This window comes from Temnothorax curvispinosus, unplaced genomic scaffold (genome assembly GCF_003070985.1).
Source record: "Temnothorax curvispinosus isolate PA1 unplaced genomic scaffold, ASM307098v1 QBEX01007315.1, whole genome shotgun sequence".
NCBI classification, from domain to species: Eukaryota; Metazoa; Arthropoda; class Insecta; order Hymenoptera; family Formicidae; genus Temnothorax; species Temnothorax curvispinosus.
In genome coordinates this window covers 39,324-55,189 of record NW_020217095.1, presented here as the reverse complement: position 1 = coordinate 55,189, position 15,866 = coordinate 39,324, and the positions used below count along the sequence as shown (strand labels likewise).

The 15,866-nt window shown below is 40.8% G+C and overlaps 3 protein-coding genes across 4 annotated transcripts; 2 read left to right on the top strand and 1 right to left on the bottom strand.

The window, feature by feature from the left end:
* The first annotated feature begins 463 nt into the window (after positions 1-463).
* On the top strand, positions 464-6,132 carry LOC112456959 (SH3 domain-binding protein 5 homolog). The gene is made up of 7 exons (XM_025019786.1): positions 464-1,316; positions 2,537-2,599; positions 2,689-2,826; positions 3,405-3,566; positions 3,748-4,045; positions 4,135-4,298; positions 4,377-6,132. The coding sequence occupies exons 1-7, from the start codon at positions 1,263-1,265 to the stop codon at positions 5,592-5,594; spliced, it is 2,097 nt and encodes a 698-aa protein (XP_024875554.1). The 5' UTR covers positions 464-1,262; the 3' UTR covers positions 5,595-6,132.
* A 1,140-nt stretch (positions 6,133-7,272) lies between these two features.
* Positions 7,273-9,910, top strand: LOC112456958. Its single transcript, XM_025019785.1, has 5 exons — positions 7,273-7,353; positions 7,786-8,146; positions 8,537-9,101; positions 9,327-9,552; positions 9,641-9,910. Exons 1-5 carry the CDS (start codon positions 7,273-7,275, stop codon positions 9,827-9,829), a joined length of 1,422 nt encoding a protein of 473 aa, XP_024875553.1. The 3' UTR covers positions 9,830-9,910.
* Positions 9,911-9,970: 60 nt separating this feature from the next.
* LOC112456957 (SH3 domain-containing protein Dlish) lies at positions 9,971-14,074 on the bottom strand. Of its 2 annotated transcripts, none has more exons than XM_025019783.1 (7): positions 13,900-14,074; positions 13,477-13,743; positions 12,536-13,120; positions 11,747-11,979; positions 11,156-11,524; positions 10,657-10,954; positions 9,971-10,483 (listed from the first exon to the last, which is right to left on the bottom strand). In XM_025019783.1, exons 3-7 carry the CDS (start codon positions 12,582-12,584, stop codon positions 10,206-10,208), a joined length of 1,227 nt encoding a protein of 408 aa, XP_024875551.1. In that variant the 5' UTR covers positions 12,585-13,120; positions 13,477-13,743; positions 13,900-14,074; the 3' UTR covers positions 9,971-10,205. The 2 variants fall into 2 exon arrangements, with proteins under 2 accessions (XP_024875551.1, XP_024875552.1); XM_025019784.1 differs by having other exon boundaries at positions 10,657-10,918; positions 13,900-14,073.
* Positions 14,075-15,866: the final 1,792 nt, after the last annotated feature.

Sequence of the window (15,866 nt, the reverse complement as noted above, 5' to 3'; positions counted from 1 at the left end):
AACATTAATAATTCTATTCGGGTCAACAAAATGATACGAGTATTATTTAGTTTAAGAAATTAATCAGTGATTAATTCAACTAACCCCGTTTTTGCAGCGAAATTTCCAATTCGTTACCTTCTGACCTGATTATTCTTCCCCACATGTCGAACGATAAACAAACAATTCCAGTCACGTTAACGAGACAAGTATTACCTGATAAGTTAATCGCCAGTTAAAATTAAAGTTTCTAATTTTTACTTCTACCAATATAAATTAATTTACATTATTAATTAATTTATTTCTTTTTAATCTTTTTTTATAATTCTCAGGACTAGAGCAGACTAGAGAGAGATAAAAAGTAAGTTAAACCGAGATTAAAGTTAATCTGCATTGGTATAGAAATAGACATAAAATTCTCAGAACTAGAAAATAAAAATTAACTTTGATTATTCGCAGAACTAGAAAAAAATAAAAACCAAGTTAAACCGATCGAGAGATCAAAGTTAATCTGCATTGGGGTAGAAATAATACTCGAAATGAACGCAAGTTAATCGGAGTCGGAGTCGGAGCTCGAAGTTGGAGTCACCCTAACGTATTTGAATTAAGTGTTCCCCGCTAATGCGTCCGAGCTTAGCGAACATATGTTCCCCTGATAATTCCGCCGATGTCTGGAGAGTACAATCGATCCCCTTCTAAACTAAACTCCTCGAATCGACTCTCGCGCGTACTTCAGCCGTCCGCTGGATCTCCCGTCGCAGTGGACACCTGGCTCGCGAATCCCATCGGAAACTACGGGACGGTCCAATCAACGGGGGGGAAGGGAAGGGGGTGACCGAGGCGCGATTCCATTATGATGATGATGCGGGTGTAGAATTCATCAATCGAGATGCGTCAGCGCTACGCTAATACGCTTATCTCCGCCGCATTCCTCGCCAGCACGTTCAGACGCGAGTCGCGTCGATTTGTTCTCGGTTGCTCCCTCCACGTTCCCGTCCGCGCCTAGAGAGAGCCTAGAGACTCCCGTCGCGTCGCGCGTGTTCCGCTCGTTAACGCGCGCGAGTGTCTCGGACGCTGCCAGTGGCCAGTGTTCGCGAGGGCGGTGTCGCGGGATGTAAACACATCCGCGTCGCAGCTCGAGGAAGACCCGCGGCAGAAAGAGAGAAAGGGAGAGAGGAGACTTCCGACTTCCGACGGGATTTCGCTCGGCTCGGCGATCATGAGTTGACACGTCGCGCCTCGACGTCGCGCCAGCGTTAAATGCCGCCCGCGCCAGCCGCCGGATGGAGATGGACGTCGCGGAGGACGCCGAGGCCGCGCTGGACCCGCGCATCCAGGTGAGACGACGCTCTCGGGAAACGCCTCCCGCGTTCCGCTTTACCCCGTTCCTGCGCGCCCGCGGTCCACGCCCGTGGCGTTTTAGGTTAGGTCCCGTCCCGTCGGCGCGGTCGCGGTCGCAGTGCCTAACACCGCCTGGTACATTGTCCCACTTTGCTTTCACTTTCCTTCCTTCGCGCGGACGGACGTGGCTGAGAGACGCGAGATGCGCGTCTCGTTCGCGAATGTCCTAATCGCGTCTGTCACCTCTGCCGATGAACGGAGCAACGGAGTCGTTGTTTTGCGAGGAAGTGGAGATTCAATCGGGGCAGGGTCCTATCTCGAAATATTTCCTCCTTGGTTTCATTTTTCCTGGGGTGTTACACCTAAAAACGAGAAATAAATTACGTAAACGTAAATAGGTAAAAATATTCTCTTCTTTGTAATGAAAGAATTTATTTATTGAAAAGATATTAATTTAATTTAGGTATAGCTTGAAATAACGTCTTTGTTTTCATATACTGGAATTAGAATCGAAATAAAGAACGGTAATTTAAATTCTAATTAGCGCATGTGAAATTCAATTCAGGGAAGAGTCTAGCTCGAGACTCGAGACGCGTAGGAGGACCTTGGTTTCATTTTTTCTGTAGTATGATATTTAAAGAAAGAGATAAATGACGTGAACGTAAACAAGCATTCTCTTCTCTGTAATGAAATAATTTAATTTAGAGGTACAGCATGAAGTAATACTTTTCTTTTTATATACTGGAATTACGAGTTGAAATAAATGACAGTAATTAAATAGTGAACTTGAATTCTAAAAGCTATGGTACAATATATAATTTAAATTCTAACTGTGTGGATGTGAAATTCAATTGGGGAAAAGTTCTATCTCGAGACGCTCCTTCCTCCTTTGTTTCATTTTTCCCGTGGAAAAATCTAAAAAAGAGAAATGAATGACTAGAAATCTTCTATTCTCTGTAACGAAATATTTAATTCTTAATTTAGATATATAGTGTTATAATTGCCTTTTCGTATATTGAAATTACAAATTAAAATAAATGACAGAGTAATTAAGTAGCGATCTTTAAAGCTCATAGCATACGATGTAATTTAAATTTTAAGTGGAAAAATTTAGAAGAGTTTGTATTTGACATGATCTCATTTTGGTACTTTAAATAATGGAAATTATGTGTAAAGTATATAAAATAACATCTTATAGGATAAATTTGTTTTCTAGATCGAGTTGGAGAACTTGAACAATGCAGCAGACAATATTAATAAACTGGAGACTGAATTGGATGTAAGAAATAGTACTTCATTTCGTTTGTAATGTACAGGACGAACAGTGTATGTATTTGCAATATTTATTTAATCTTAATTAATTTTTAGGAAGCCCACACTGCTTTTGGGCAGCTCCTTTCGGATACAACAAGGAGGCTGAAAGAAATTACGGATAAACTGGGCACTAGCTGCATTGAAAAGGCAAGATGTTATTACGAAGCACTGGAGATGGCTCATCAAGCTCAGGTAGAGAGTCTAGTCTCAAATCTGATTTTATTGTGTCACAAAATAATAGTATAAACACAGTATATAAAAATGTACATATCGAGTTATGTAGAATTTTAGTAAATTCAGTAAATGTTTTTAATGGCTTCAAGTGTTTCACAATGCTCCCAAAGAGAACTGCTATTGAACGCATGGCGAGATTACCACACGTTGCGCGTTCTACTCTGATGCTTGCTTTAATAGCGACGTGAATGAGCATATCCTGCTATGCCCGATTGAAATTCCTCTCGTGCCGATTTAATGGATCGCGCTTGTAATTAAAATAAAGCTTTATAAATTCAATATATACCGAAAGTTGTAACTTATTTATATTATTTATTTTAATACAGCTCATTAATGAATTTTGATACATTTATATGATTTACACGTATAACGATGAAAAATTTATTAATTATTTTATTATTTGAACATAACATTTCATATTTAAGGTAACCTGCCATTATAAGTTAACACCAGTTTTGAATTAAGCGATTTGAATTACAATTAACCGAACTGTTACGTAAGTGAAACAATGAAACATTTCCTCTTGCAATTTACAGGTGCAGTGTCAGCAGCAGGCGCAGCTATTTCAAAGAGCCAGCGAAATTCACGCAGCGGCGAAGGAAACAGTCGCCCTGGCCGAAGCGCGATTCATGTCTCATCAGCATGAGTGGAATTTTGACCAGGCATGGCAGGATATGCTCAATCATGCTACCATTAAAGTAAGTATAAGAGTTAGAACGCACAGCACGGTGACCGTGTAATTTTGAAAGTATTGCGAAACATTTAGAACGATAAAAATATCCTACATTTTATTTATTTATTTTTGTTTCACATTAATTAATTTATCATTCGTCAAGAAAAATAATAGCAAATAAAATTAAATAATGTTTTTTTGTCGAGGTCATGGACGCGGACAATCAAAAGGCGGAGTGCGGTCGAGAACATCACAGACGGGCGATGCTGTTCCACGACGCCGAGAAAAGGCTATTGCAATTGGAAGAGAAGCATCGAAATGCAATAATAAAAGCGAGATCGTACTTTGAGGTGAAGACCCAGTGCGATCAGATGCTGGCGACGCAGAAGGACAGAGTAGAGTACCTGCAGCAAGCTGTTAAGGAAGCCAAACGTAATTATGCAACGAGTCTCCGGACGTTGGAAGAAATTAGTAATCAGATACACCAACAACGAAGAGATTATGGTAGGGTGAAATATATTTTAGAAATATATGAAATAAAAGTTTCTTCTTTTTTTTTTTTTTTTTTGTAAATATAAATATTTGTATTTTAGATATCGTGGCTAAGGGACCGCGAGAACCTGGCGTCGGTGCCGAGCTCATTGGTTCAGACACGCGCCAGAAGTATAAGAACGAGTTTAATGATTCCGACAGTCACAAAATATCTCCCATTAGATATAACGAAAATGGGAACAGTGAAAAACTGCACGATATCGAAGTGAGTAAAATATATGATGATTAATCTCGTGCAAAGCATTAAAATTGTCGTTTTCTATCGTCTATCTAAAATTTACAGAAGTCTTGCTCGACGAAGAATGATGCGGAACATCTTGACAAGAGATCCGTCGACGGCAGCGAGAGCAAGTTCACGCAATGGGAGCTCGAGTTGCAAGCCAGTGTGGAAAAATTAAATCGCTTGTCGATGGAGAATTCGTTACATGTCGAGGAGCGCGATGCACAAAGTTCTTCCGATCTGCGATCTGACACGATTGAAGTCAACACCGTGAACGGGACGTGCTACGATCCTTTATCTGGAGTCGAACTGTCTAAAACGCGTAATTTAAATCATTTTTCGAGATCGACTGAAAATCCGGGGACTTTGGAAAGGGACAGATTTAGCAGATCGAACTTGCTCAAATCGGGCTCGACGATCGATTCGACGACGGCGTTACGCGGCGCGTCGGCGCTCGCTTTAAAGAGCAACACTTCGAAATCATTGAACAGTAGTCCAGTGAATAGAGGTACGTCCAATTTCGAGAATAGGATCACCGAGAAAGCGGGAAGCGCAGGTATATCGAAATACGTGCCAAACAGAATCTCTCAATTCAATATTAAGGATAGGAAAACACAGAGCAGCTGGGACATTAACGCCCCTAACAATGCCGACGTGGGTGCTACGAGGGAGGAACTGGGAAGAGATAGACATAGTGATACAAACGATACTTTAGCCAATAAGAGCCACGTACAACTTACGAATTTACGTATCGCGCAAGTTTCTAATATCGAGTTCCTGCCTGCGGAATCTAGTTCATCGGGACGTCACGTCGCAGCGTCTCCCGGCGTCAGCCAACACTCGACGAACTCGCAGGGCGATGTCGCATTCCCGCAATCACGATCTAGCTCCAGTATTCTGCAAAAGAGTGCGTCATGCAGTGCCAATTCCAGTCCGATAAAACGAAAGAACCTATTAATATCGTCCGCCAGATCCTTGGATACCGGGAGCGCGGACCAGCTCGACAAGGGTTCAATTTCCAAAAAGATCGCGAGTAAAACCGCCAGTATTAAAGAGTTACCGTTACTATCGCTCTTCGGACAAACGTCCGCGTTATCAGCGGCGCTCAGAAGCAAGAGTAGCAGCATGATCAATTTGGGCAGTAAACGAAACCTGAAGACGCTGCTGGACAATACTCATCTGGGCAATATACAGGCGATCAGCGCGGAGAGATTGGCGAACGTGAGGCAAAAGTTGGTCAACGATTGTCCGGAGGCGAAGACGGGCGATGTTAAGAAATAAGTACAAGAACACGATAAAATATCGTATCGATTACCGATAAGTAATTTCTGCGTTTAACACGTGTGTAAGTATAGAATTGTTATTGTCGTTCACAAGAAGTTCGGAAATGAATGAAACGTGCAGGAATGAAACGTTGTAGCAACGTAACTAACAACATTCTGAAACAATTTCGCGTTTTCAAAGAGTTACGAGAGACATTTCTGTAGCTTTGCTGTAGATTATACAGCAGCTAGTTATCGAATGTATGCTGCAACGTTAATTAATGATATGTATTATACAAATCGAATTTTAGTTAGGTATTAAGTTAACAATTAATACTTGTATTAAAACTAAACGTAATTACAGCATTACGATCAAAAAATGTGATCATTGAGGTATCAGCACGGATTAATTAAACATAAATCTACCCGCTCAGTCCCAATTAGGCATATTACCTGCTGTTAAAAATCGACCAGGCGATGTACGCATCGTATCGTTTACTATTTTCTAATCTTTTAATATGTGCTTTTTTAATAAAACACGTGTTTCTTAACAACCATCCATGTGTATCTTATTCGCGCGACCGATTACTCTCGCGGTATTTAGTATATAAAAAAAAAAACTTTAAATTTGCGAGATAGAAAGGCTTCGGCGACGATTATCGGCCTGCTTTTAATTCATAAATTCAAGAGAGCTGTATCATAGATAACCGATATCTACATATCGGACATATTTCGCACAAACAGATAGATATCGAGGCAGAACGCATCGATTGTAGCAACGAGCACGAAAGCTAAAGGTCAATGGCTTTTATATCGCGTATCGTTTTTCCAGTGTAAAAAAACAGACTTCTATATGAGTTATAAGGCTGAACGATTTTTAAGACCCGCAGGAGGAAAGCACGATGAGTCGAATTTTCTTATAGCGATATTGCGGCTGATATCATTGCGACTTGTTTCTTCTTTGTTCCGAGAAACGTCAAGATGGCCTTATACATCTGATCTAAATACCGTGGCGTATCGAGCATTTTCTGGCTCTGACGAGTGTAAATTCTCTTGAACTAAATTACAGCGAAATTAAGAACGTTTGTCAATTGGAGTTCAATCGGTCGTCAAATAGATCATTGCATCACGAGTCACTTCGGAAATCCAAAAAAGTCCGTCTACAATATCTCGCCGCTATAATATCTTAATAATCTCTTTTAAATTCCGCAGTAATTGTCAAGGAGAGAAAATTAGCTCGTTGGATCTGGGTAAGCTCAGTGATAAGCAATAATGCTTTATGACAAATTGTTTGGCTAATTTGGGGCCATTAGCGACGTTATTTGAGAATACAATAGCGAGTACAGATGATAAAACTATAATTTTTCAATTAGTATTAAGTGGGCATTAATTTTAGCTTTAATTAAGAGTTTAATTATAAAGATACGTAATGTTGAAAATAACGAATAAGTCACGAGGAGAAATGTGTGATCATATATCCATATTGCTAAATATAAAATAATCAATAATTTTATGTAAGAGAAAGAAGTGCATTCATAAATAAGATACATGTTTTGTAGACGCAAGTCGAGTTTCAGACACCGGAAATTACAATTTTGCACATCACGCGAACAGACGCTCGTGGCGAAGATCAGCCGATCGCGGAGACACGCGTCATCGACGAAAGGTTATCAAAATTGTGATAAGAGCGGCCGAAGATGCTTCGCGAAGAAACGGACGAAAGGGTTGATTATAGAGCGGCCAAAGCCGACGGCCGCGTGATAAATAATCACCGCAAGGCATGTGATATCTGTACGCACGAGACTGCGAACAAAGACGCAAATCGCAATCGGTTATCATAAAATTCATTCGATAAAGGAGATTGTAGATCCCCAATTTTAACAGATTTTTTTGCAAATGTATCCCAACATATTTTTCAATCAATCATAATTACGAACACAGTTTCTTTAACATCAGGAGTAAATTCTGTAAAGTATAGAGAGACTAGCCTATTTTTTTGCAAAAGAAACATTTAACGATATTAACTGTATGTAAAATTAATAATTATTTTGATAAATTTATTTGCGGTAATTAATACTGTGAGTTCAAATCGAGATTAATGATTCTGTTTGCTTGAATAAGCCAGCAATTACCAAATTAACGTTTATCACTTGAGATAAAAAGAAATATTGTATAGGAATTAATTTTTATTTCCATCAATCGAATTGTAGGGATTAAATTATCTTCATCTCGTTCGAAAGTATTCGGACAACGAAAGCAGAGTGCAGAAAAGAAAGGAAATCTCTAGCGAGGCTACGGAGGACGAGGCGGAAGATGAAGAACGGAGAGCCGACGAAGACCGGAGTGAGGAGGATGATACAAAAGTTCAGAAAGTAAATGCAAACCAAGAAAAAGAAGAAGCGAACGAAAACGAGCAGGAAGCTGCGCAGATTGGGCAGTGCGCGATTTGTCACATTATCATCGACGACGCGAATCTCGGTGGAAGCGTCACCGATTCTGAGCAGGATCCACGCTGGTCCGAGGGCTATTTGTTGTGTCAACGTTGCGTACGAAACTTTTCAATTCAAACAGGTAGATAAAATGTCCATCTTAACTATCGTTATATGTAGAAATCTAAAAAGAGAAAGTTGTAAGATTTTCAGAAAAGAAATATTCTATTGAACATCCTACTCGTCATACACACAATAGTCTCTTTAGTCTCTTTAAAAAAATTATACCTTTAATCAAATAGTCTTGCAGCCAGTAAGTACTTATTTCTTTCTGCGTTGCAAGAATCAACGTTATAAAAAAAAAAAAAATAAGAAAAAATCTTTAGAATATCATAACATTTCTAAATAATGAATCAAGTGACGATATCTAATTAATCAGCGCAAGTCGGTCGGCAAACATGCGCTTAATTGTCGTTAGATTTAAAAAAAAAAACTAAATATTTCCTAAAAAGAAAGATATATCCTTTTATAGATACGGAGCCCCCTCAGCCTCAAAGATCGCACGCGAGTTTCTTCCAGGGCAGAGGCAACGATCATGGCGATCGCCTACGTTTGAGGACGTGCAACCCGCGTCGCGATCAGTGGGCTTGCAACTTCAATAAGACGACGCCCGTCGAGGCGAATAACGAGACTTTAGATTGCGAATCGGACGTTTCGTACGTCGCCGGTCGCGATCGAGGCAATTCGCGACGGGAGGAGCAAACGAAAAGCTGCGGGAGACAGTGTCAACAGCAACACAGCTATTGCAATCTGATGACGAGGAGAAACAGCGCAGCGGATCGATACACTTCCGAGATTAAGGTCAAAAGTTCCTCCTCCGTCGACTGCTCCCGTAGACCCATACGTTGCCCACGCCTAGACTGCTCGGTGAACGTCGCCTTCTCAGCGCTCACCCATCACTTCCTCTTCGACCATCCCGAGGTGCCTATTCTCAGCGTTGAGCCCGGCGCCGAGAGCACGCTCATCGTCAGCTACGGAGCTCTCTCTTGCAATTCCAGTCGATGTCTAGCTCTCTTACTGGTGTCCGGAAAGCTCTCGTTAGTATACTATCGTCGTATAAACATTGCACAGAGATGGTGCATTCGATATACATATTTCCTAAAACAATTTTTTTTTATATAAAAAAATGTACAAAGATTTGGTTTGAGTTTGATTTAAAATTAAAAAAGAAAGACGATAACCGTATATAATATACGCGATTAATATTGATTATAAACGCGCCTAAGTCAATCACTAATCGCAGAAATTTCTATAACAATAAGAGATTCCTCAGCGAGACTGTTCGGTGGCATTCAAATAAATCCCAAGTATCGGAATCGGTTGCCTCTGCCGGTGTTGGCAGCGCGTTTGCACAGCAGTCGTAATTACGCGTGTTGCAAGGAAGTGCACGCCGGCGGAGAAGGTCAGGGTGAGAAAGACATGATCATCGCCTGGGTAGCGGGATTAGACGTCGGCGATACAGCTGACAGACTTCGATGTAGCATCCAGGTATACGTTAGATCGATTCGCGCGCTCAAGACGAAGACGTATCAATGCTTGAAGATGGATAATGACATTTGAATGGTTTAACTGACAGGCCGTCGACAGCATCGAAAACGGGGGATTCCGATCGCTTACGTACACGGGCCCTGTGACCTCCCTGAGAGCCGCCCAATGTCCACGTGACGTCTTCTTAGCTGGCGACTGTATAGTTCTCCACGAGGGATTGATCAGCCATATCACTTCCGGCTGTACCAGTCTCAATGTAAATGTTATTGTACACTAAACTTGTTAACACGTATATATATCCTTGTCTTAAGTAACTGTCTTGAAAATGTAAGTCCATCCAATATAAATTGCAAGGAACATGCAGGAAAAATGGGTAAAGTGAATGAAAGACCTAAAGTTGCGTTTCGTATCACGCGCAATCTCTCGTTTATTTCTTAAAAATATCCTCCATTAGCCTAAATTCACTTTACTTTTCGCATCATCCGGTCTCAGTAATCTCATTGGTCGTAGGTATTTAAATAAAATATTAAATTTCTCGCTCTTTACACATACTTGATGACATACAATAGATAAAAGGATGGTGCAAAGGATGGTATTGCGAACTTACTTGAAGCAGTAAAGGCAAGTTTTTTTTCCTTTTCTAACAGTCCGAATTATAAACTAGTCATAGCAGGGGGTCGCGCGTACGCTTTGGGAATGAAACCGTACTTGCGAGTCTTGGGCGCGTAAGCCCAAAGCCAGCCGTCCACCGTTTGATTTCCCAGATCTGCATATATCCAATCGGCCCGTTTCACCGATAGATCATCCGGCGCCTGCGCCTTGTAATCGTAAAGCACCACTAATTCCGTGCCGGTCGTCTCGTCCCGGAAATCTCGCACTCCCTTTTGCTGCAATGACTCGCCTCCCGGTATATTGCCCCCCGTACCTTTGCCTGTAAGACGGATATTGTTAATACAAGTCGATAATTATGGAAAATCGATAACAATTGTAGTCCTGATAGAACTCCTACAAAACTCCATCGAAATCTATTATTGATTTATGTATATATATATCCCAGCAAATCTTTCCAAGATTTATTTCTCGATGATTCAATAAAGAGCCAACCTGGACTGTGAGCCTCTGCGGACGCTGTATTTGTAGTGGCAGTGGTGGCCAGTGTGGTGGCGTAAGAATTAAGAACGTGACCAGGATAAACGAAACCGGACGGTACGAAACCCTCGTTGCCGTCGCAATGTCGGAGCACCCAGAACCAATCTGGATCGTCGCGATTCAGCACGGTCACGAATTCGCCCCTCTCAACGCTGAGGTCGTTCTCGTCCCGCGCCACGAACGTGTAAAGAACGATGTATCTTCCGGCTGATGGATCCTGCGGGATGCACAGTAGAATTTCTCGCTGATGAGTCTTCGTCAAACAAGATTAACGAGTGCCATAATGAATTCCTAATTCACAACCATCAATACTTTATTCAAAAAAATTAAAAATTTTCAACATCGGGAAGATACCAATTTTCATTGAGCATCCGGATTTATATTTTTAACGCTCGGAGAGAGATATTAAAATTGAATGTTAGGCATTTTTATAGTACTTCGGCCAGTCAACTACCTTGAAGAAGGGATGTACGTCCGGCTGGGATGATATAGTCTGTATGGAATTCTGGGACTGCGTGATGTTAGAGCGATTGACGTTGACATCCGCGGTGGTGATGTTATTTCGCGCGTAGCTCTCGCAATCCGAGGCTGATCCGGTATCGGTCTGTTGCGTCTCCTGCAGACGGCCCGTGCTGAGAAGATCGCATTCGTTTTCGCTGGACCGCGGCAGCTTCTTCTTCACGTTGTTCAAACTGGCCAGCGTCAATTCGGCCAGCTGCGACGTGTACGGGGCGCAATACGAGTGCGGCACGAAGCCCTCCATACGCGTGTCAGCCGCTATTACGTACACCCAATCGTTTTCTCTGTAAAGCACGTTTACTACCTGAAACGTAAAGGTTCCGATATTAGTACTAACTTTTTTTTCTAACAAATACATCGTTTCGTTTTTATCGTTTGCGATTGTATAATTTTTTATGTGGGCAAAGGTGAGGTAAAAAAAATTGCACGTATTATAGAAATTGCTACGTGTGTAATACAAATAGCACACAGCTTGTAATACGTGATTAAACAAGGAAGAGAACAATTCTGTAAATTAATCGCTGACCTGGCCCCTTTTGACTTGAAGTTCATCGTCCACGCAGGGGGTAAAGTCATGCACAATGACCATTTTACTGTCCGGAGAGAGTCCATTCTCCTTTTCAATGCCGACCCTTACGAGAGTCTCAATGCTCGCGCTTCCAGTTATCCGACCAGGCGGCAATGGCACCCTAGTGCCCAAACCAAGTCCTGTACCACCCGTCCCACACTCTTTCTCCAAATTAAAGTTGTGTGTTCCGGCTATTTGGAATTAGCAATTTATCATAAATGCAAGTAAATTTACATACGACTTAAAAATAAAATAAAATTGATTCGTCTAAGAATTTTACAAAAATTTCATACAATTTTTTAAATAATAAAATTCTTTCTGAAAGAGAGAAAGAAGGATCATTAAGATTACGAAAAGAATTATTTCTGACGTATGCTTGCAAGACACAGCAACAAAAATTATTTCAATCACGATGAAAATTGCTTGTACAAGGCGCACTTCGGAAAAACGACAGTAATAGTTATAATCGACTTTAAAATAGACGCTTTTTCGAGGAGACGATCTCGCATTTTCCGACGGAGAGAAAAATCGAAAGTCGCGCGTAATCGGTGCATGAACTCGGCCCGGCTCGCTCTTCGCGGTGGCTACGGCGTGGCCGAAGCTGCATAACCGGTCCCGAGCAACAGGTGATCAGGCCGAATGTGACAACTGGCCCTCGCGACCGAACTGCCATGCCCTCGGTCTTCCCTTCACTCTCCGCCTCGCTTCCTCTTTCTCTCGCTCTCTTTCCGCGACTCGTTTACTCACGTTTCTTCTTCTTTCCGCGACGTATGCGTACAGGGCACAGAAAGGCCATTCTGCGGGTCGTTCACGGAGCTCGCTCCGAAAATTCTCACATCTCCAACGCGGCGATCATCCGCCTCCTGCGGAATGCGCGCGTCCGATCTCTCGTCGCGGCTGTATATATATTATATATATATGTATATAATGTATGTGTTACACCGAGGAGATCCACGCGGAAGGACGCGGTGCCGAGGAAAGAGAATGTCTCAGGTTGAAACTGAAATCTGGCCGTCACGCGACCGCGCTGGAACCGAGGCACACACCTTCCGCAACGGCGATCGGACGCGTTCTCCGCGTTCCCTTCCGTTCACCGTCGGGTTCTCACGGGTCCTCGGGGGCCCAGGACACCACAATCGCGAATTAATCCTGGACACGGCAGGTAGAGAGCGCTACGGGATGATGATGGGAGACCCGTGGCCGGTTCCCGTTAAATTTTCATGACTCGGACGAGATCGACACTATGCTGAGCATAGTATATTATACTCCCTGAGACTTGAGAAGACCGGAGAAGACTCACTCAGTGAACGAGCTGAAGATATTGTGTGGACACTGAAAATATAATACGTACTCTCATTAGTATATAGGGGCAAATGGAATAATAATAATAATTAATATGTAACTGAGAGAGATAAAAATGAAAATAAATTGGTAATAACAAGGAATTTGCTTTAAAAGAATCTTATCTTTATATATTGTTCAAGAATGGCTGCAATAAGCTTTTCTTTTAGTTTACTCTTTTATTTTTCTCTTGCTTTGCCTTTAATTTGTAAATAGACATCTTCGTAAGAAAAATATAGATACTGATAAGTCTAGCAAGTAAATTGTCAACAGGTAGAAAGCAGATGCGAGTAAAAAAGTGGTATCCACTCCGCACAATAAGTTTATTATGAACTATTATAGCTTACCAGCTACGAGCTTGCAAACAAGAGTATCCGTTGAACGCGCGTACTGCTAGATTTCTGCCGTTAATCCGTTAATCAAATTGTTTTACTTGATTTTCGCTGTCAATCCGCCGTCATAACTTTCACCGTAATTCCACCAACAATATTCCACATAAGTTCTGCATCAAAACTGCACCATAATTTTTCTACTGAAAAAAATTTGCAGCAAACGTTGTAAAGTCTAATTTCGACTGACTTGGCTGTTCTGGTTAGATTTTTGACTCGGAGAACCTAGAAAACGTAGACATGCAAGAAGATAAATATCTATTATGTCCATTTTATCTTTGGGTCCGTTTTCTAATAACCGAACTGGCTGCGCTCGTTCAGCAGAGTTTATCTTTTGCACTCCACTTTGGAAGGAAAAAGATAAACTGCGCTTTAGAATACCTGCATTTATGTAAATTTATCTCCACTCATCTCTCTCTCAATTCTCCCCCTTTCACTCCCTCTCCTTCTCTTTCTCTTTACTCTCATTCCAAGACAAAGAGGTTAAACGAGGGAGGCTAGGCCATGGTCTCTTGAGCTTCGAAAAATCGCCGGAGTTATCAGGATAACAGGATGAGCGAGGAGGTTATGCGAGAGGTGGCAGAAATAAAATTCGATTCGAATCTCCGCGCTCCTACTGAAGTTTGCTTCGATCGTCTCCAACGTCACGTTAACCAACCTCAAAATCTGAAAATTTGGATTTGCAGCTCACTTCACCTCTTCCGAGTGAAAGTTTCCCAGAGGGCGCGAAATTTGAATCGGATTTGACTCGTGCCACCTCTCGTAATCCCCTCGCCCATTCTGTTCTCCCGATAACTTCGACGATTTTTGGACGGCATCGAGAGCCACGTGTTTCGCAACTCTCGTCTAACCTCCTTCCTTAATTGGCGTAGACAAAGAGAAAAGCTACGTAAATACAGATATACTATATAAAGCGTAATTCGAAATAGAATAATTATAATCCTAGTGAAAAATAAAGATTTTATTTAGAATAAATTGATCGTTCTGTAAAAATCGTTTTTCGTATATTCAAAAATTTAGTAGCATTTCTTTAAATATATCTGAATAAAGAATATAATGTAATAAAAGGAAATGAAAAATAGAAAGCAACCCAGTTAGCAGAGTGACGTCAAATGACGTATTAATAACTCTTTAATGACGTCTCTAACGTCAACAATACGTAATTAAGACGCGTTTAAACGTCGTTCTGTTACCTGGAAATGAGTACCCGCAATAATTATCCCTCAATTAGCACACCTCGGTTGGGCCACCTCCCCTTATAGAAATTTAATACTGTAAGTGATTTTTTGGCTAGTGATTAATCATTTAAAAGCACTATTAAAAGCACTATTAACAGTGCTTTTAATAGTGCTTTTAATAGTGCTTTTAAGTGATTAATTACTAGCCAAAAAATCACTTACAGTATTAAATTTCTATAAGGGTCAAATGCCACACTAGTGCGATTTGAGATTTTGACAACTTTTAACTGTCGTATCTCAGTCATTTTTCATAAAAATTTATGTAAAATTTCTCTGGCAATCGAGTAGTGCACTTTATTTTACGAAAAAGAAATGATTTTATATGAAAAATTGAAATATATAAAGTGCTGAACGAAAAAAAAGTAGTGCGAATTAGCACATGTGTGCTAATTGAGGGTTATCTTTTTCCAATTAAATTTTTTTGTTTAACGAAAGGGTTTACTATCTTATTATATAACGAAATAATATAAGAAATTTGAATATTTTCATTGAACTAAAATGAAATTTCGAAGCTCAACGGGCGACACAGGGTAAAACATACACGAAGATTTTGCTCGAAACTTGCTTTTATTGTATTCAATTAATATAAACGACGGTGGTATATTCGTTCTTGTCTATATAACAGAGCTCTTCTGACTTATATGCTTAACAATTGCGGGTATTACTTGGTTTTTTCGTCATCTCTTTCTGGAAAATATTCGTATATATATGTACAGTTATTATGTCAGTAATTGTGCCGAATATTTAGTCATTAGATTTGCGGATCGACTACTTTAGGTACCATTAACGTTAACTCCGGTTAATATATGAGACCGTAGAAATGCTTCTATATAATATACTACTCGTATGCTTCAGGCGTACAGAAATCGCGAGATTTTAACGAAGGATCGTTTGTACGTGTGTGTTGATCGTGTATGTGTGTGCATGTATGTGTGTGTGTGCGGTGTGTAACATGTATGGCTGTGAAATAGGTACAAAATCGATTCGGTACAAAATCGTCCCTATTTTTTTTTTTTTTTTTTTTAAATAATACAGCGCAACTACATATCCACGGCGAAGACGAAACTTCGAGAACGTAGCGGGCCGAGCTCTTATATAAAATGAAGTTCC